The sequence below is a fragment of the Nansenia antarctica genome (genome assembly GCF_963989245.1).
Source record: "Nansenia antarctica genome assembly, chromosome: 1".
Classification (NCBI taxonomy): domain Eukaryota; kingdom Metazoa; phylum Chordata; class Actinopteri; order Argentiniformes; family Microstomatidae; genus Nansenia; species Nansenia antarctica.
This window is the reverse complement of record NC_137674.1, coordinates 102,654,329-102,674,995: the sequence shown is the minus strand read 5'-3', so window position 1 is coordinate 102,674,995 and position 20,667 is coordinate 102,654,329. Positions and strand designations below refer to the sequence as shown.

Genomic DNA, 20,667 nt, shown 5'->3' with positions numbered 1-20,667 from the left:
AATATGTAGGCCTACATTAAACAAGTAATGCCAATGACAAGTTCAGTGTTTATCTATCCAGATTGGAATTATTGTTTTTATTTTATTATTATTATGGGGGGGGGGGGGGGGCAATATTGATGACCCCTGTGAAATGTTCAGAGGGTTACCTGTGTGTCAAGCGAGCCACAACATGTGAGAAGTAATCAAGCAAATTAGATGTTGGCAATGCAAAATATCATCTAAGCAACTATTCATCTATCGATTATGTGTAGTCTGCTTCACAGACTACACATAATCACAGGCCTAACGTTGCTGAGAACTCATTGGCAATAGGATATAAACCAAACATTTAGACTTTGAAGCAACATCAAGAGCTGAACATTTCCTATGGGTTTATGGAAAGAGAGCAATAGAGACACCAGAACATACAGTATATCCAAGAACAAAGCAACGTTTGCATATCGGAAATATACATTTTCAGTTTTCTCGTTGCTCGCAATTATAACGCCACGTGTAGTTTTTTTTTTTCTTTTTTAAGGGGAGGTAAAGTAAATGTGACACGTTCTAATACTTTGGTCCTCATATCGGCAACCAATCTAGTCAAGCCAAAATACTGCAATGCAATGGATTCTCTGAGTATTCCCCACTGCTACCTAGTTAACTATAACACTACTTTACATTGTAAGCAGGCTCACAAAACAAACTGTGTTAGTTGACTAGCGATGTGTCATCAGTCTTTTAACAACGTGAAAATGTATTCAAATTCTTCGAAAGAAAAGTCAGGTTATTACATCGGATCCCGATATGAGGACCAAAGCATTAGAACGTGTCACAAATGTGTTGGATATCACTCAGAAACATCAATTTCAGCAATTTCCCTATTCAAAGTTGCGGGTGTGGTGGGGAGCCCCGAAATGTTTTCCTCAGGGCCCCATAATAGACTAAGCCGGCCCTGCTTGACCTACTCTATTGTCTCGAGGGTTATGTCCTCCCTTCAGCCCCAAGTTCATGTGTTGATCTCCTAACCAGATTAGCGGTTGGGTGATTAACTCACTGTAACCCGCTGTCACTTGTAACTAAAGTGGGTTGAGCAGGCTGTCCACTCTCTCTCTTTCTTTCTCCTTGGCAAACACAACCACACTTTCGCTTGGCAGATTGTCTACTGCTTGGCTACTGGCCCTAGGCGACCGTTGTCACGCACACCTCTCCTTCCTGCTCTACTGAGACAGGATGTAGACAGTGACACTATAGACTTCCAGTGACTCAACGATGTTACAACCGGTAAGTCTTACATACTGTCATACTGTACCTGTATTGTTATTCTTTGTGAGTCAAGCTGTGTTGATATCCAGTTAGGATATCCAAGGCCTAATTCTTTCGCTGGCTTATTAGCCCACTACGACGTGGCTAAAATTAGTTTAGAAGTAGAGTAGCCTCCACTGACGCATGTCTTTCGTACTGTGTGTCTCCCTCAAACACCGTAGTAAGTCAGGTGACTGAAAAGCTGCTTTGGCCAATGTCAGGTTGTGAGAGCAGTATTTCCACTAGGGTTCTGCTCTGATTTCACTATCCAACCTTGTTGCCTGGGCCTGTGTTTGAAAATCTGTTTCAATTTTCTCAATGTTTGCATTTTATATCTGTTATACGTGTTGAGGTGTCCTTGGGCAAGACACTGACCCCCAAATTGCTCCCAATGAACATGGTAGCTTGCCGTCATTGGTGTGTGTGAATGTGTGTGTGAATAGGTGAATGAGAGGCCATTGTAAAGCGCTTTGGAATAAGACTATATAAGTGCAGTCGATTTACCATTTGAAGAGACAAAATCTCCCAATGTGACCTTTTAAGGGAAGAATATCAATAGCACTGAAACCCATGATGTCCCTCTTATCTGTGGATCTGAGTGTGGCTCACCTTTGACCTCTCACCTTTTCACTGTCCCTCGGCTGAGTCACAATGACAGTATGAGGTCAGTGGAAAAGATGAAGATGCAGACAGGTTTCTTGCAATCTATGTATGCATTGGTGCCCAAATGTGTTATCTAGGTGTTTGAGGTGAAGATGACAACCTATGTGTGGCGATGGGGGGAGGGAGAAGGTTGTGTGTGTGTGTGTGTGTGTATGGAGGGAGAAGTTTGTGTGTGTGTGTGTGTGTGTATGTGTATGTGTATGTGTATGTGTATGTGTATGTGTATGTGTATGTGTGTATCTGTGTGTGTATGTGTATGTGTACTGTATGTGTATGTGTATGTGTATGTGTGTATCTGTGTGTGTGTGTGTGTGTGTGTGTGTGTGTGTGTGTGTGTGTATGTGGCATGTGTGTGTATGTGGAGGGTCCTCTCCCTCTCCTGTAGAGCCGGTACTCTCTAGTTCCCTCTAGTACATGACTTTTCTACTGGAGTGACGTTTGAGAAAATTCCAAAATTTCTGGGATTGGAGTCAGAGGATTTGACAAGGGAAAGAGAGGAGGGGGGTGGAATGAGTGGAAGAGAGGCTGAGCAGAGAGGATGATGAGGAAGATGAAGATGAGGAAGGGTGTTGCTTATCAGTGACGGTTCAGTCAGCTGCCTCTGCCTCTCTCTCGGTTCTTTCTCTCATCTCTCTCTCTCTCTTTCTCCCTCGCTCTCCCTCATCCCCCCCCCCCTCTCTCGCTCTGTTAGCACTACCCCCGTGAATGACTTGGTTTATGTTGTATTTCTGATAGGAGATGGATGAGTGTCAGCAGAAGTGTCAGATCGCCTCATAAATTACAAAAAAAACCGCTTTGCTTCTGAAAGTTTCTAGGTCGGCTTTTTGGTCTGTGACCTTTATGAAGACGGTCTTGAAAAGGTCACAGACCAAAACGTCAACATAGAATCTTACAGAAGTGTGTGTGCACTAGTAGTTTCTAAAAATGTTTTTTAGTTGATCTGTTGATCTGTTTTTATTCACAGCGCCACAAACAGAGACAGCATGGTGGTGGTGGTGGTGGTGGTGTGTGTGTGTGTGTGTGTGTGTGTGTGTGTGTGTGTGTGTGTGTGAGAACAGAGACAACATGGTGGTGTGCATGTTTATTGGACTTTGTAAGTGTCACATCACATCAGGGTGTCGTCTAAAGGGATGGAAATAGGAGAGAGCACTCAGAGACTATTGCTGAATTCCCAATTGGCCATAGCCCCCCTATCCCTTCCCTATCCCCTAACACTCCTCTAGATCTGAAACGATTGGATAGGCGCAAGTGATCTGACAACATTCCCACCAATCAAGGCAAGATGAATCCATTACCCATTGGATTACCTATCCAAACCGAGAGAGACCTTTAGGCTATAGTGCCAAGGGGATTACAACTCACTCCACTAACTGACATTGATGAAGTGGTATGACACTTTCCTCTCATCTGAGTACTGTTGATTGACACAACCATCAGAGTGTGTGTGTGTGTGTGTGTGTGTGTGTGTGTGTGTGTGGTGTGTGTGTGTGTGTGTGTGTGTGTGTGGTGTGTGTGTGGCAGTCTTCCATGGCCCGGTTTTGGCTCCATGTAGGGGTGTGTTGTTCGCGTGTAGTAGGAGCATGAGAGGCTAGAGTTCGTGAGAGGCTGAGCGAGGCGTGTCAAGTCCTTGAGGCGGCCAGAGAGGGCACGACATTTATGCCACCTCTTGTCTGCCCTCCCTCCCGAACAGTCCGCTCAACTGTGTGTTAGTGGGAGTATGAGAGGAGGGGACGTGTGTTGAGAGAGAGTGTGAGGAGTGTGTGTGTGTGTGTGTTTTGTGTGTGTGTGTGTGTGTGTGTGTGTGTGTGTGTGTGTGTGCGCACGCACGCGTATTAACAAACCTTTCGGAAATATGTAATCTCTTTCTTTCTCCTTCTTTTCTGTGTTATGTCTCTGTGTGATACTAGCCTAGTTAAACCCATTTGCCACACGGTCTGGTGAAAAGGTCCGTATGTCGGCAATTCTCAAAACGTTTTTAAAAAGTGTGTTTTCCGTTTTCTTGCATATGACGAAAGTTAAGTGTTGAGGATCCCACTCGATATAACAAACAACAGTTTTAGGATCAGTAAATACTTATAATTTGTGAATTAGATTCACTGTATAGTCTGCTGCAGGCTACTGGGTAAGTGATACATGGCTCATAAACAAAGTTACGTTTTAGGATGTGTGCAAAATTAAGGACTGTGTGATCATCTAATTATGTGTAGTTATGTGTTTTTAGCATGTTGATGTTCTATCAGCATGTGGTGAGATGCTAAACATGCAGTTAGATGTTCATAGCGATGTTCCTTGCTAGCTCCTAGCAGCTGTTTTGCGTGTGTTTTGATTCAGAGTGAGTTTTTCCAGTATTTGGTTCGAGGGGTACCAACATTCAAATAAACATATCTTCTTCAACTATTTTCAGATTTCAATGTATGACACATCATTTGAAAGCTTACAATCTGCACCTTTATAAAAAAAACGAAAACATTGACCTATTTGAGGACTTTTTCACCAGACCCTGTAACATTTGTGTGCTTTATAGCAGAAAATGAAATGATCAGAAAACCCCTATTATGAAAATGGAATGCAATTTTCCATATGATATCCTCCATCCGAAGCCTTTAATGCAGTAGTGGAAAACGAGTAGGCCACAGTCCCACAAGAGCTGGAGGCGACCCAAAACTACAGCCAGGAGGACGGGGTCGCTACTGGGGCTTCTGTGCCAATCAGTGAAAGCTAAACCTGCATGCCATAGACAGGCCTACGCGAACAGCAACTGGGCGAGAGGTCACTCGTAAAACATACCTGTACTTCAGGGGAGGCCGGCGGAGGTAGACATCGGAGTTACTGGCTCATTGTAATGCATGGAATGGAATGAGGAATTAATTTATTAATGACATCATTCCATTCCATTCCATTACAATGAGCCTGTCCTCTGATATGGGGATAGGAAAGGGGTAGATGGCTTGAAGGTTTCTGGAATCAAGTATTCTTCTGACATGAATGGTTCTGACATGTGTTGAAGGTAGAATAAGTTCTTACAGTACAAATCTTACAGTACAAATACTACCAATTCCACTGCACACACACATACACACACACACACACACACACACACATGCACGTACACACCTCCTCCCCTTAAAGGGAGGTAAGAGACAGCTGACCTTTCCTCTGTGGAGAGGAGTAAGTCTAGGAGGGGGCTGGAGGGTAGAACGTGTGTGTGCGTGTGTGTGTGTGTGTGTGTGTGTGTATGTGCGTGCTGATCCACTGATACAGGACCAGAGCAGTGCTTTGGGGGCGGGGGGGGGGGGGTGCTCCCTGTGCGCGAATTACTTGGCATCGCTCCATGATCCCATCGTGATAGGAAACTCGACACTCAGGATATTCCATTGCCCACTGGCTTAAGCATGCTTACTAGAGTAATAGGTTTCATAAGGGTAATGTATGCTCACACTTACACACACTTTCACGCATTTACACACACACACACACATATGCTCTAACATACACACATGCTCTAACACACACACACACACACACACACACACACACACATACACATGCACACACATACACTCACTAATGGAAACGCCTGTGTACAAACATTCACTTGCTTATGCACACTTTTTGGCAATACACACTTTTAGTCATGCACACACACACACACAACACACACACACACACACACACACACACACACATACACACCTACCTCGTGACTGTGCTAATCAAGACTCCTATCCATAAGCAGAGAGAGAGAGAGAGGGGTGATTGGCACAGAGAAAGCATTACACCAGCAGAACCAGGCATATGGCATGCGACCCACTGATGGGAACACACATATGGTGCTGGTGGTTTGTGCTTCCCAGAGAGGAAGGTGCTGGGCTTGTGTTTGATGAGACTCCAAAACCCAGTGCAGCGTAGCTAAAATGTGCGCCCATTTGCATCACAGTAGCCTGCGTCATGTTATGTTACAACTTCAGTTATCAATTCAAAATGAATGCCATCGCTGTCAGTAGGCTGGCAGCATCCACCACACTGGAATAGACGGTTTATTCCCCTACAGATAGAGAGAGAGAGAGAGAGAGAGAATGGGACAGAGGGAGAGATGGAGAGAGAGGGTGAGAGAGAGAGAGAGAGAGGGTGAGAGTGAGAGAGAGAGAATGAGACAGGGAGGGAGGAAGGGAGAGATGGAGAGAGAGGGTGAGAGAGAGAGAGAGAGAGAGAATGAGACAGGGAGGGAGGAAGGGAGAGATGAAGAGAGAGGGTGAGAGAGAAAGAGATGGAGAGATAGGGTGGAGAGAGAGAGAATGAGACAGGGAGGGAGGAATGGAGAGATGGAGAGAGAGGGTGAGAGAGAAAGAGATGGAGAGAGAGGGTGAGAGAGAAAGAGATGGAGAGAGAGGGTGAGAGAGAAAGAGATGGAGAGAGAGGGTGAGAGAGAAAGAGAATGAGACGGAGGGAGGAAGGGAGAGATGGAGAGAGAGGGTGAGAGAGAGAGAGATGGAGAGAGAGGGTGAGAGAGAGAGAATGGACAGATAGATCGAAAGTCCTTGTTTAGAGGTAGAGGAAGGGAGAAAGGGATACAGGGAGAGAGAGATAGAGAAAGAGAGAGACAGAGAGAGAGGAGAGCGAGAGAGGGTGTGTGTATGAACAAAGCCTGGTCAGTATTCAACTACATGAATTGAAAGCCTGAATATAATATTTTTGCATGCACCAATGAAATTTGGAATGGAATAGAATTTGCATAACAGAAGCCTTCTGAAAATGGTTCAGCGGGGCTAGACTGTTGAGTTCCATTTAGAAACCTGCATGTTGAGCACAGGAAAGGCAGATCTGGGATCAGCTTCTGATACGCACTCCGCACAGCGGGGTTGCGGTAGTAACATCCAAATTGGAGACGGATCGTTATGGCAACCATTGTTTTTCTGTTGCTCTTTTGTTCGAAGGTTCCGGAATATCCCAGTGACTGATAAGATTATGACATTCTTTGGCCACAGTGACTCTGGGGTTTTGTGACAGTTTTGTGACTGTTGTCATAGCGACATGCTCTGCTGCAGGACATGGCTGTGATTGGCTAGAGTGACAGGGTCTTGACCCTCCTCCCTACTGGCCCTTACAACCACTCGACACGTCAAACCCCTTCCAAACGCCTGACCTCCACATCCATTTTGGCCAGATTAAGCTTGCCTCAGCTTCCTCCTCCACTCTCTCTCTCTTTTTCCCTTCGTCCCTCTCTCCTCTCTCCCCCCCCCCCCCCTCTCTCTCTCTCTCTCTAAAAAAGACCTTCCATCTTTCTGTCTCTCCATCTCTCTCTCTGTGTCTCTCTTTCTCTCTGTCTCCGTCTACTTCTCTGGTTCTCTCCCCCGTAATGAAATGAACTCCTTGTTTTATTGCAGAAGAAATTGCTCCATAAACCAATAGGAAATGTTCTCACTGATTGTTCATGGCGCACGGTGAGTTACCCTCCTCAGTCAACCGTGAACCTGTTTATTCTCTGACCATTCTCATGTGAAATAGAGAGAATGACTTCCTAGGCACAGCAGCAGTGAATATGTCTCTCATAGCAACAAGAAATTAGTTTCCATTGATTTTGTATAAATACCCGAAGACACAATCCCAGGTGATGTTGTTCTTTTTTTATTGACTCCAAACTATGCTATCTGTTAATTCTGGATTGAGCGAACGGTTTCTCTCACTTGACAGACAATGTAGAAGATGAGGGTCTCTGTCCATTTTGAAAGCTTTTCGTAAGCCGTTTAATATGGACAAAAAAAGTTCAAAGGGATTGAACTTGCCACAGTCAGTTCATCCGTCTAGTCGATTAGAAACACAGTTTCGTATTCAGTTGCGAGGTTGTATTGTTCAGTTGCTAGGTTCTTTCAAAAGTCACGCCCAAATTCCACAGATCAATAATGGGATAGTGATTTCATTCATATATGTGTGGGCCTAAAGGCCAATGCACACTGCGTGCGATTTTGTCGCACCGCCGAATTCGATTCCATTGTTTTGAATGCATCTCAATGAGACAATGCACACGGCGTGCGATGCGATATTGTCGCACGACAACATTCGATTCTCCATTCACATTCATTCATTCATTGGTGTGAATGGAGAATCGAATGTTGTCGTGCGACAAAATCGCACGCCGTGTGCATTGGCCTTAACACTTCCGGTCCATCCTATTGACTAGGATGATTGGTCGCTAAACCCTGAAGAGTAAGCATTGTTGTATTAAACCTTTATTTATGCAGGGGTATCCCACTGAAACCACAGCCTCTTTTCAGGGGAGCCCTGCTTACAACACGGAATGTACGTTTAAAATGACACAACATAATCAAGTAAAAACACGTACATTCCTCGGCAGATAATTTGTCATGGTCTTAAAATGACACGAGAGAATCGAATTTGAGTACATTTTGAAGGTCGTTCCAAGTAGTCAGGTTCCAGATTTGGCTGTAATGGAAACAAAGGATTGACTTCATTGATCTTCCCTGTTTGTCCACAACATACAGGAGTATATAGGAGTGAGGGGAGGTAGATATCGGAGCACAGGAATGGTATCGAACACACGTGCATTACATTACATTACATTACATTACATTACATTACATTACATTATGCATTACAACAAACCCTGTCCTCCGATTCCCACCTCCACCAGCCTCCACTGAGAGGAATATACAGCATAAGAGTATAGGACCAATAAAAGAGTGAATTCCATTTCATGTTCCAGTGTACCTGGCTCAGCGGGAGCCCTGCAGTTAGAGGCTCCTCCGTCTGTGTTGTCTTATCTAAATGGACTGCACTTATATAGCGCCTTGTATTATTATTAATATATTATATTATTATTATTATTATTATTATTCCAAAGCACTTCGCAATGGCCTCTCATTCACCCGTTCACACACACCAATGGCGGCAAGCTACAATGCAAGGCAACCAGCCCGCTCGTTGGGGTTCGGTGTCTTGCCCGAGGACACCTCGACATGTGCCCAGCCGGGGACTGTACCTGGCTCAGGGGAGCCCTGCGGTCAGAGGCTCCTCCGTCTGGTGTTGTCTCGTCTATTGGTGATGCTGCTGGAGAGGGTGCCCCGCACGCCCCTGGAGGTTGCCAGGTATCTTCAGTCTGCATTCTGCAGGGATCATCTTCTTTTTTTTCCTTCTTTTTTTTCTTTTTTAAAGCTGCTTTGATGATGAAGTTCCCAGACATGGCAGTTCAGTTAGTTAGTTATGCATGGCATGAAGCTGAGAACCTGTTTCATCTCATTGATCTAGCAAGGCTGGGCTCTACGATAGAATACTCTTCATCATAAAATAGAAAGGTGCAGCCTAGTAGATTTAATGATTAAGTAATTTTTGATTCCTTACCACTCCACGGCTATGGAGTGCATTAGAGTGAATTTTGTGGTAATCATGTGTCGGCTATGTCATCCTATCGCAATCACCAAGGGAGGCTGGTGGAGGCAGAATTCAAAGGACAGGCTCATTGTGATGCAGGGAATGGAATGAGAAGTGTCGTCATTCCAATCCGTCCGATTTCTACCGCTACCAGCCTCCCCTGGTATTCACTGACAAAAAGAACATGTCTCCCTCTATGTTAGGACTACACCACCTTAGCTGTGTGTTACCGTACTGTGTGGCTGCCCCTCTGTGGGGAAACTGAGGAAGGACATTTTGGTCTTGTTTCTCAGAGGCTGGCAGTGGTGACACACATTTTAGCTAGGTAGGTTACTCGCTTCTTGTAACTAGGTTAAATTGGCAAATTCGCATGCTTCACTTGAGCTTTTCCAGAGAGAGACGTTATCATGTGAACGATGGGGATACCATGAGAAAACCACTTGATGGCGCGCCTGACCTGGATTCTGTTTTATGTTAATGAAGGGGAGAACAGAGTATCCAAACAGCAGCTTGGCCTCAGCAGGGAGATGACCTGGATGTCTGTACAACATCATACTTCAACAGTTGTTACTTCTTCTGAGTCGGGGTTGTCTAAGAATTGATTTGTGTTTCGTTTTTTTCTTGTCTCTTTTTATCCTCCTTTCTCCACTCAATCTTATTCCGTCATCTTCCTTCTCTCTCTCTCTCTCTCTCTCTCTCTCTCTCTCTCTCTCTCTCTCTCTCTCTCTCTCTCTCTCTCTCTCTCTCAAGCCGTTGCTTTCCTTTGAACTATTTTTAGTTTTCCCATTTTCTCTCTCTCCCTCTGACATGATCTGTCTCTTGTTCTTTCTCATATAGTCTTTCCCCGTTGACCTGAATATCCCTTCAGGAGGGAAGAACATGTCTGTATATACAGCACATCCTGCCCAAGCTCAGTAACTTTACACCTTTAGCCTAACTAACCTATCTACCTCCTGATAGGTTTGCCCTGTGGCTGGAGGTCAAATCAGAACAGGAATATTTGTATCTGCAGCGGTTGTGTCCATCCTCTTTGTATCGGCAATGTTGTGGAGGTGCAGGATCTTTGGAGATTGGTTGTGGTTATCTTTGATATCTACCTATGTCGGTCTCCATTCTGAATGACTGAATGTGTAGAACTTTCACTGTGTTGGCCAGTATATATCGAGTATCTTCAGTTGGCAGTGATGATAAAAAGCCTAGTATTTACCTGGAAAGTTTCCATGTTTGACCACTAGAGGGACTCAGAGAATTGAAGAAGAATACTAACTACCTCAATTCTCAGAGAGCAAGGGCTGCTCAAAGCTCTTTCATAACATCATGTGATATTTCAGTGGTGGTCATCCAACAGATTGATGAAAACCAGCAGACACTGCCGCCATATTGAGAAAAAATAGTTATACAGGATGCATTAGAATGACCAAAATCCTGACTGAATTATTAGATTTGGAAGAAATTGGTCATAGCCAAGAACTTTAAAACAAGAGTGCAAGCTTAGCTGTTCTTCCTGTGTCTTCTTGGTGATCACTCATCTACCATGATTGAGAACAATGGCCGAAATTCAACTGCTCTTCCTTCCCTTCAGTAAGGTGCTCTGAATTTATTCTCTTTCAGAAGCAAAACTTTATGTTTGAGAAGTGCCAGCACCACTTTCAATTTTTCCAGACTGTCTCTCAAACTCACATTGATCGTCTTACGTGTCTTCCAAATGCACAGTGTTGTTGCTTGCTTTGACCGAGGCTGCGTATTTGGTGTCGACCAGGACAAAATGTTGTGGCTGTAGAGGTCGAAAGGTCAATGAGCTGGAGCAGAGGGCTTGGTTGTGTTACACCCCGGGGAGTACTTGTGTACATCCATTTATATTATTTACAAGAAGTAAGGGTTAACACAAGCCCCCATGTCTCAGTCAGAGGGGTTTGACTCCAGATGCCCATGTGGTTAGGGGCGGTACTGCAGGCTGAACAATGTTCTTGCCAAAAAATAAATGTTCTCACTAGCTAGCTACCCTTTATGAAGTGTAACTTCCTTAAGACAAATACAAATAATTTAGGCCTCAAACATGTGCTCAACATCCTCTTAACTATACAGATCATTGTAGCAACCGTAGGAGATATTTTCAGCCTAAATTGACATAGTTGATGTTCGTATAACTATGTTATTTAACTACCAGGACAGTACGCTTCCTCAAATGTTTTATGTTCACCTCCTCTGGTATATTGTTCTTGTGGTTGTTGTTGTTATTGGTGTTGTATTTGTGGTTGTTGTTCTTGTGGTTGTTGTGTGGTTTTACAGTCATTTCTAAACCTCATACATAGCTTTATGTGTATGGCTCCCTTGCTCACTGGCTGGTTGAATAGATCCATTAAATAGACCCAACCTTGGAACCTCCCCAGCTGGCCCAAGGTTGCCGTAGCGATGTGGCCACATTTCATGTGATGACAACCACAACCTATTGTCTGTACTGGACCTCCTCTCTGTGTGACTTTGACTATACTGAATTTGGAGGTGAATGATCACGGTTGGGACATCTAACAAAATGTCAAGTTCTCTGTGGATTTGTCCTCTGTACATGAATAGGCTGTACAATATCTTTAATAAAATAAAATAATACATTCTGCGTGATCAAATAGGATTTATATTGATTCCAGTGCGATGTATACTTCATAGATTCTCTTTTTTTTTTTATTCCTAGAGAGACATTTCCATTTTTTTCAGTCTCTCAGCATCTCCTAATATTTTTAGGGACGGTCTTAAGAGTCATTCAATGCAACCCCCCCCTACCTGCCCCCGCCCCCGCCTGTCCCCCCCCAACCCGCCCCCAACTGGGGGCTGTTACATTTCCCTGCTCCTCAACCACCAGCATCCCCCAACAACATCATTGGCCCTCGCCTAGCAACAACATTATAATCTGGCATAATGTGACACCCCCCCCTGATCCATGATGGAGGCACGAGGGGCCCCGCCCCCCTGGCGCTGGTGTCTGTGTAGCCGTTTCAAAAGATTTTTTTTTAAAAAAGGGGGTGGAAGAAAAAAGAGAAAAGGGATTTCACGCTCATATCGTTACATGGCTGGTGTCCGGAGAGTAAACCTGTTATGCCCCCTTGTGTGTTTGGTTCTCCCCTCTCTCTGACTGGGATGAGAGATGATCCTTTTCTCTCTTTTCCACACACACACACACACACACACACACACACATACACACACACACACACACATACACACACACACACATACACATACACACACAAAGCGGAGGCAGAACCAGCCAGGCATGCGCTGAGGCAACCCCTGTGCAGAGCAGGACCCACGCAGGCGCCCCTCAGGTGCTGGAACGTACACAGAGGAAATCAAAGATGGCCGTTCCCTTTCCACGTTTACCACGTTTGACATGAGTACAGCGTACATGAATGACGTTGTAAATAAGATGTCTTTCGGTTCTCTCTCTCTCTCTCCCTCTCTCTCTCTCTCTCTCTCCCTCTCTCTCTCTCTCTCTCTCCCTCTCTCTCTCTCTCTCTCTCTCTCTCTCCCTCTCTCTCTCTCTCTCTCCCTCTCTCTCTCTCTCTCTTCTTTAATCACACACAAATCAAACCCAATCTATTGTTGTCTCTTACACCACTTTTACACTGTCCTCCTCCTCCTCCTCCTCCTCCTCCTCCTCCTTTCTTTCCCTCGCTCCCTCCCTCCCTCCCTCTCTCCCACCCTCCTTCCTTCTATCCTTTCAACAAAGACCCATTCGATTTGGTGAAACAAAAGGTCCCCTGATCCCGTTTGACCCCTCCATCAAAATGTCACTGGCCCCAGATGGTAGAATGACCACAGTGTGCCGACAGGGAATTCAAGGTATTTTATGAGCAGATCTGAACAACTGATGGAGGAAAAGGATAAACTGTCTTTCTTTCATTTGCAGCAGAATTTACACTCAGTCAGCGGGTAGGATTGGACTTGTCTACCCTTTCTAATAATGGAGGGTCCGTTGATTGCTGACCTTGTCAAAAAGATACAGACAGCATTTAGCATTCCAGCTATCAGCTGTATTGGGTTCATCCTCATTCTCAGTGTGAGAAAAGATTGCAATAGGGGAGAAAAGGCTCAGCTCTAAATATGATTGGATAGGTCTGTTATCTACTCTCCCTCCCCCCAGTGTGTGTGTGTGTGTGTGTGTGTGTGTGTGTGTGTGTGTGTGTGTGTGTGAGTGTGAGGATATCTGTACAACCCCCCCCCCCACACACACACACTCACACACACACACACCCCACCTCAGCCTGTCCTATACACCGTCCCCCCATCCCCTCTTCCAGTTGGGCACTTCCAGCTGGTAGGTTGGGGGTAGTACACACACACACACACACAGCCGTAACACTCCCTCCACTCTCCTCCTCATTCTCCCTCCCTCGCTCCCCCCCCCTCCCTGCTTAGCCCAGCTGGCTCCTTTACTCTCCATTCATATACACTGATGCTCACACACACACACACACACACACACTCACACACACACACACACACACACACACACACACATTTCCACGCGGAGCACCGGCTCAGGTAGCGCCATGGACCAGACGGGGGACAGCGTGAAGCGGACGGCCAGAAACAGAGCATGGTTACCGTAGTAACTAGCCCTCTCTCTCTCCTCTCTCCACCTCTGTGCCTGGTGATGCTCGTGTCTCTCCATCCGGCTTCTCCTCCTCTCTCGCTCCCTCGCTCTCTTCCTCCTGGATACCCCACCTTTACACTGCCAACGGAGGACTCCAAACGGAGGGAAGGGACATCTGCTTTCTCCTCTTTTCTCCCCGACGCCTCACCAGAAGAAAGGATTCTTACTCTCCTACACTCTCCTTTTCAGGAGGAGGGATTCCTATCTTTTTTTTTTGCTTCTTCCATTTTTCTTCCATTTTCTTTCCTCCTTTTCTCTCTGAGATCTTTGGTTAGTCAGGGGAACTTCCCAGGGATTTGTGCTGTGTTTTTTTTTCTTCTTGTTCTTGTTCTTCTTCTCCTTCCGCCATGGCTCATGCAGCCTCCCAACTGAAGAAGAACCGGGACATAGATGTCAACGCCATCGAGGACGAGAAAGAGAAGAAGAGGAAGACCAAGAGACTCAAGACTCTGGAGTCCCGGGAACAAAAGAAAAAGGTACCTAGCTAGCTAGCATCACCAGAGTCGAGCGTGACTCCGGGCTCAGCCACGTACACCCCCCCCCATTGTGTTCATAACACTGACACACACACACTAAAAATATAACACACACACACACACACACACGCACACACACACTTGGTATGCTGGGCAGACCATCTCCTCAGATCTATTTGTGGTTGAGTGTGTGCTCACCCTCTCTCTCTCTCTATAAGCTGCCTTGTGTTCAACGCGTTGCTTCTAAGTGTGTGTATCTGCACACGTGCCTGTGTGTGTGTGTGTGTGTGTGTGTGTGTGTCTAATATACTCTGTGTATGTAACAGTTAGAGTCAGGTTGTGATTTCACCTGTTAACACTGAGTGACAGACAGGCCTTGTCCTAGAGAGTAGCGGTAAGGTCACACTTGGCATGTCGCTGTTCAGTCTCCACCATGGTCTGATTACCAGTGGAAGCGGCTCCTCTCCCACCTGTCTGTATCTGTCTCTGTCTCTGTCTCTGTCTCTCTCTCTGTCTGCCTCTGTCTCTCTCTCTCTGTCTCTGTCTGTCGCTGTCTCTCTCTCTCTCTCTCTGTCTCTCTGTTTCTGTCTCTCTCTGCCTCTGTCTCTGACTGTCCCTGTCTCTGCCTCTCTCTGCTTTTACCTCTGCCTCTGCCCCTCTCTCTTACTCTCTCTCTCGCTCTCTCTCTCTCTCTCTCTCTCTCTCTCTCTCTCACACTTTCTGTCTCCGCCTCTGCCTCTGCCTCTGTCACTGTCTCTGTCTCTGCCTCTCTATCTCTCTCTCTCTCTCTCTCTCTCTCTCTCTCTCTCTCTCTCTCTCTATCTGTCTCTGCCTCTGTCTCTCTCTCTCTCTCTCTGCCTCTGTCTCTGCTTCTGTCTCTGTCTGTCTCTTCTGCCTCTGTCTCTGATGATTGAGAACACTGAGATCCAAAAACACTGATCCCATGACTGGTCCCGATGCTATGGTACCGATCCAAATTCTCTCCAATGTTGCTACAGAGATCCAAAGGGTCAGGTTTCTGAACCGTTTCTTCGTATGTGTTTGTGCTTGTGTTATGGTCCCATGCAGAGTGGCACTGCATGCGTGGCTGCACAGACAGACATGTATAATTCATGCTGATGTGATTTATTGATGACAAAGCTCTTCATATGATGGGTTATCTCCCCCCTCTTCTTCTATCGACTAGATGCACATCACCCTGTTTTTCTAGCTGGACAAGTGGTTTTGAGTTTGTAAATAGCATAGAGAACACTGGGTTTGGATGTGAAGCACTGCTTTAAACTATAAATGCGGATGCTATAGGGATCCACTATAGGACTATTTCAGAAGGATGACATTTGTTGTCTTTGTGTTTCTTCGTAGGTGGTTGGTTGCAAATGTTGCTATAGAACAATGTATTGTCATTATTTGACCTCAACTTGGACACTATAAATGAATATTGAAATCATTTTTACTTGATTAAAAACACCATCCAAAGGTGACTGATGATTTAATCCTTGTCTGTGTGTGTAGTGTGCGTGTTGTGTGTGTGTGTGCGTGTTGTGTGTGTGTGTGTGTGTGCGTGTGTGTGTGTGCGTGTCGTGTGTGTATGTGTGTGTGTGTGTGTGTGTGGGCTTGTGCGTGTGTTGGATCCTGATCCTTTATGGGAGATATTATTATCATAATTATTGAGACTCATATCTCATGTGCAGCAGACAGAGCTCTTCTCCATTTATTGATTGCCTGTGGAAATATCGGACGCTCCACTTGGATAATCACTTTTCCCTTCCTACTGTGGGTGGTGTCCTACCCCTGTCCTCACACTCTCCCTGTTCTTCTGTCTGTCTCTTCCCCCCATCTCTCTCTCTCTCTTGCTCTCCTTTTATCAAGAAAAATAATGGGTTTACTATTGAATACACAAACATCAGATACCACAAAGCTAATGTCCATTAACGCCCTGAGGATCAGGACACCAAACCACAGCCCTCTAACTCTGGCTCACAGGACTTCAGTCCTTTTGACTGAAGGCCACACTGTTTATTTCACGTCCTGTTTTATCCTACCTGATGGGCTTGGCTGCCCTTGGCGTGCATCATTTACTCTTGTCTGCTTGCTGGCCCACTGACAGTGGGAGGGAGGGAGAGAGAGAGAGAGCAGGAGGGAGGGGGAGAGAGAGAGCAGGAGGGAGGGGGAGAGAGAGAGGGAGGGGGAGAGAGAGGGAGAGAGAGAGAGAGAAATGGAGAAATGGAGGGAAACTGCTGATGGAGGAGTCTGTCCTTCTTATCAGGCATCAGTCAGTTCACTATGGGCCTAATGGAGTGTGTGGTGTCTGGAGGATTGCTTTTGGCAGAGGGGGACGTTAACCTCTCCCACCCCCCAAAGAGCTGCGACGCATGGGGCTATCAGAAATGGCCTTGGGGGGGATACTCTACCCCGCACCGACCCCCCACACGTTTAGGTGGAACCAGGGAGAGGCCAGGGGACCCAAGCCCAGAGAGAGTGTCGGGAGCTGGGGTGGTAGGAGGGGATACATGGGGGGGACCCTCTCTTCTTACCATATTACATGACATTGTTATCATAGTGCCTATACTGTATAATATCACCATCTTAGAGGAGGCTGGTGGAAGTAGACATTGTGTGTTTGATACCATTCCTCATTCGGTTTAATGCATTACAATGAGCCTGTCTTCCGATCTCTACCTCCACCAGCCTCCCCTGGTATAATACTATCATCTCGCAGGCTCAGCAAAGAGCCCTGGAGTCCCTAAAAGCGCGTCCATGGCAACAGTGGCTCCCTGGGGGGAGGAGAAGGAGACCCTGGAGGAATCAGTCTGGAGGGATGAGGGGAGGAACCTAACGTTCCCCGCTGTTAGGAGAGAGAGAGAGAGAGAGAGAGAGAGAGAGAGAGAGAGAGAGAGAGAGAGAGAGAGAGAGAGAGAGAGAGAGCACATGGTGCAGGCTACTGTAGGTCACAAAATGGGAATCATCCCTGCCTTTCTTCCCTCCTTCCATTCTCTATCTCTCTTGCCTACCTTGACTTCTTTCTCTCTCTCTATCTCTCTCTCCCTCTCCCTACCTCATTCTCTTTCTCCCTCTATCTTCCACCAACCTTTTCTCTCTCTCTCTCTCTCTTTCTCTCTCTCTGTCTCTCTCTGTCACACACACACACACACACACACACACACACACACACACACACACACACACACACACACACACACACACATGTCTATCAGTTTATGAGACAAATGAAACAAAGGCAGAATGTGCGTTGCCTTCATTGATCTGACCACCCCTCCCTCCCTCCCCTTCCACCCCCCATCCTCCCTCCCCCTCCCCCCATTCGATAAAGATGGAGGTTAATGAATTCTGCTCTCATGCGTACCCAAGCTAATTGAATTGGCATTGGGAACTCCTCCCAGTGTTACGCAATTGTCACCAAGATGGCTGCCGGCAAGTGTGACTTTGACAAACGTGCCAAACAGAAGGGTCGTGAATTCAGATTCGTTATTGTAATTCAGAAAACGTTATTGTCCATTAAATTTGAATTTCGATAGAAACATTTACAGACACATGAACACAATGATGTCAATATGTCGTATGCAATATTGGGTTAGTGTTGGCCTAGTAGTGGATAGTGAGTTGGAGTGGTGATCAGAAGGTCATGAGTTCAAATCCCACCTGGGAACACCACCATTAGTGTGCCCTTGAGTAAGGCACTTAGCCGTAAGTTACTCCAGGGAGACTGCAAGTCGTTTTGGATAAAAGTGTCTACTAAATGGTTAAAATGAAATATTGAAGTTCAGAGACTTGTGCAAAAAGTGCAGTTGTGTTTGTTTAGGATTATCTTTGCAGAGGCAATCAGCAAAAAAAATGTGGACGTTTTTTTGGTCAGAGGAACGAATTCGTAGGTGAAAATGGCTCGGCCAGTTGTTGTTATAAAGTACCAGCATTTTATCATTCAAAATACCAGAGAGGTATGACAGCGGTGTTTTGCTGTGATATGATCAGAGGAGGCTGGTGGAGGTAGAAATCGGAGGACAGGCTAATTGTTATGCATGGAATTATCCCCATTACAGTGAGCCAATGTATTACAGTGAGCCTGTCCTCCGATGTCTACCTCCACCAGCCTCCCCTGTCCTCCGATGTCTACCTCCACCAGCCTCCCCTGTCCTCCGATGTCTACCTCCACCATCCTCCCCTGTCCTCCGATGTCTACCTCCACCAGCCTCCCCCTGTCCTCCGATGTCTACCTCCACCAGCCTCCCCTGTCCTCCGATGTCTACCTCCACCATCCTCCCCTGTCCTCCGATGTCTACCTCCACCAGCCTGCCCTGTCCTCCGATGTCTACCTCCACTAGCCTCCCCTGGATGTGATTGTGTACTGCACAGCTCCCACAGTAGACCACGCTGTGTTTTGACATAATGATTTTAGCCTCCTCAAAACAGAGCTAGGTGTGACTAAGCTTTGTGATGTTTGCTATGAGTAAGATACTATGGCAGGAGCTAATTTGAGAATATTATTTTAAGCTGCCAAAGGATATTCTCAAATTAGCTCCAACCTGACACTCTGCAGTCCCTCTCCGACAGAAATGCCTTTTACTGCTGTGGAGGAGTCAGTGTGGGATTCTGACAGTTTATAGGAAAGGTCCCTCTCTCTCTAAAGACCCTTTTACACCCTGAGTGGTCCCTATCCCAAGAACGCAGCATTGTGGTGTGTGTGTGTGTGTGTGTGTGTGTGTGTGTGTGTGTGTGTGTGCTGTGGCTGATCCAGGACCAGTCCCCGGGGTACAGTTGTAACCTATAGAAAGGCCTATCAGTCAAATGGACGGGCCAGTCATCAGACTAAACGACTAGCACTCTAACCCCCCCCCCGCCTCCCCCCCCCCACACACACACACACACATGTGTAGCAGGGGAGGCTGGTGGAGGTAGAAATCGGAGGACAGGCTCATTATAATGAGGAATGGTAATCAAATCAAACATTTACATTCCTCAATCCATATCGTTCCTCATTCCACTCCGTGCATTACGATGAGCCTGTCCTGATTCCTCCACCACCCTCCTCCTCCGTCGCGGTGTTCCCAGCTCTTAGCCACATTCCCGGATCTGCTGATACTGGCCTATCCTGAGATATTTACAGTGTCTCCCCCTCCCTGCGTCTGATACAGCAGACACAGCCTCTAAGGGGCTTTCAGACCGTGTCATAAGGATTGTTCTGATTATCGATCGACCAGGCACGGCATCTAGGGGGTCCTGTCGAGCAACTAAGGGAAAGCTGGTGTGATCTGCACTGAAGCTCTGTAACTGGAGACTAAGAACTAGGAAGACTGGTGTGTGTGTGTTTGTGTGTGTGTGTGTGTGTGTGTGTGTGCGTTTGTCCTACTGGTGTGGTAGACTTGTGTGTGTGTGTGTGTGTGTGTGTTTGTGTCTGTGTGTGTGTGTGTGTGTGTGTGTGTGTGTGTGTGTGTGTGTGTGTGTGTGTGTGTGTGTGTGTGTGTGTGTTTGTGTGTGTGTGTGTGTGTGTGTGTGCGTTTGTGTATATTCAGTCTGTTAGAACTAAATGATACCACCACTGGTATCTGATCTGGCCTCGTGTAGTAGAGCAGCACACGGAAGGTGTCGCTGCCAAATGTACTGTAACTGTGAATAGTATAAGCTCAAATTGCGTTGCTTTCATGTCATCATTGGAGATGGAGATGGAGTGTGTGAGAGAGAGAGAGAGAGAGAGAGAGAGAGAGAGAGAGAGAGAGAGAGAGAGAGAGAGAGAGAGAGAGTGGGGAGAGAGAGTAGAGAGAGAGAGTGGAGAGAGAAAGCGCAAGCGAGAGAGAGAGAGAGAGAGAGATGTCTGCTTGTATGCCTACAGGTCATTTGAAGGTGAGTGGCGTTCTCTCTCTCTCAGCTCTCTGGTCGTCCTGGGATACCGCCGTATGATTGGTCCACATCATGCTCTGTCTGACAGGCTGATAGGCTGATCAGCTGATGCAGCACGCCCACAAACCGTCTATCTCTGGGATCAAGCTTGGTTGACAGGAATTCCAACTGCCAACTACAGACTGAAATAACATCATTATCTTTTCTTTGTTTCGTTACACATTGTAATGCTAACCAGATCTCTTCAACACTCATCTCCACACCACTGTCTTTTGATTTATTTCTTACTGGAAATAATAATAAACCATAATATATAGCATCGCTCGACTTCACTGCGAGGGAAATGAGAGGCCT

General features: G+C 46.2%; 1 protein-coding gene across 1 annotated transcript in view; it reads left to right on the top strand.

Annotated features, from left to right (window-relative positions):
- Positions 1 to 14,331: 14,331 nt before the first annotated feature.
- ank3a (ankyrin 3a) overlaps positions 14,332 to 20,667 on the top strand; it is a gene marked incomplete at both ends in the record, with an annotated part of 91,941 nt that continues 85,605 nt past the window's right edge. Inside the window, one exon of the mRNA XM_080550313.1 lies at positions 14,332 to 14,460. Coding sequence (XP_080406439.1) covers positions 14,332 to 14,460 — 129 coding nt within the window. The remainder of the gene's footprint in view (positions 14,461 to 20,667) is intronic.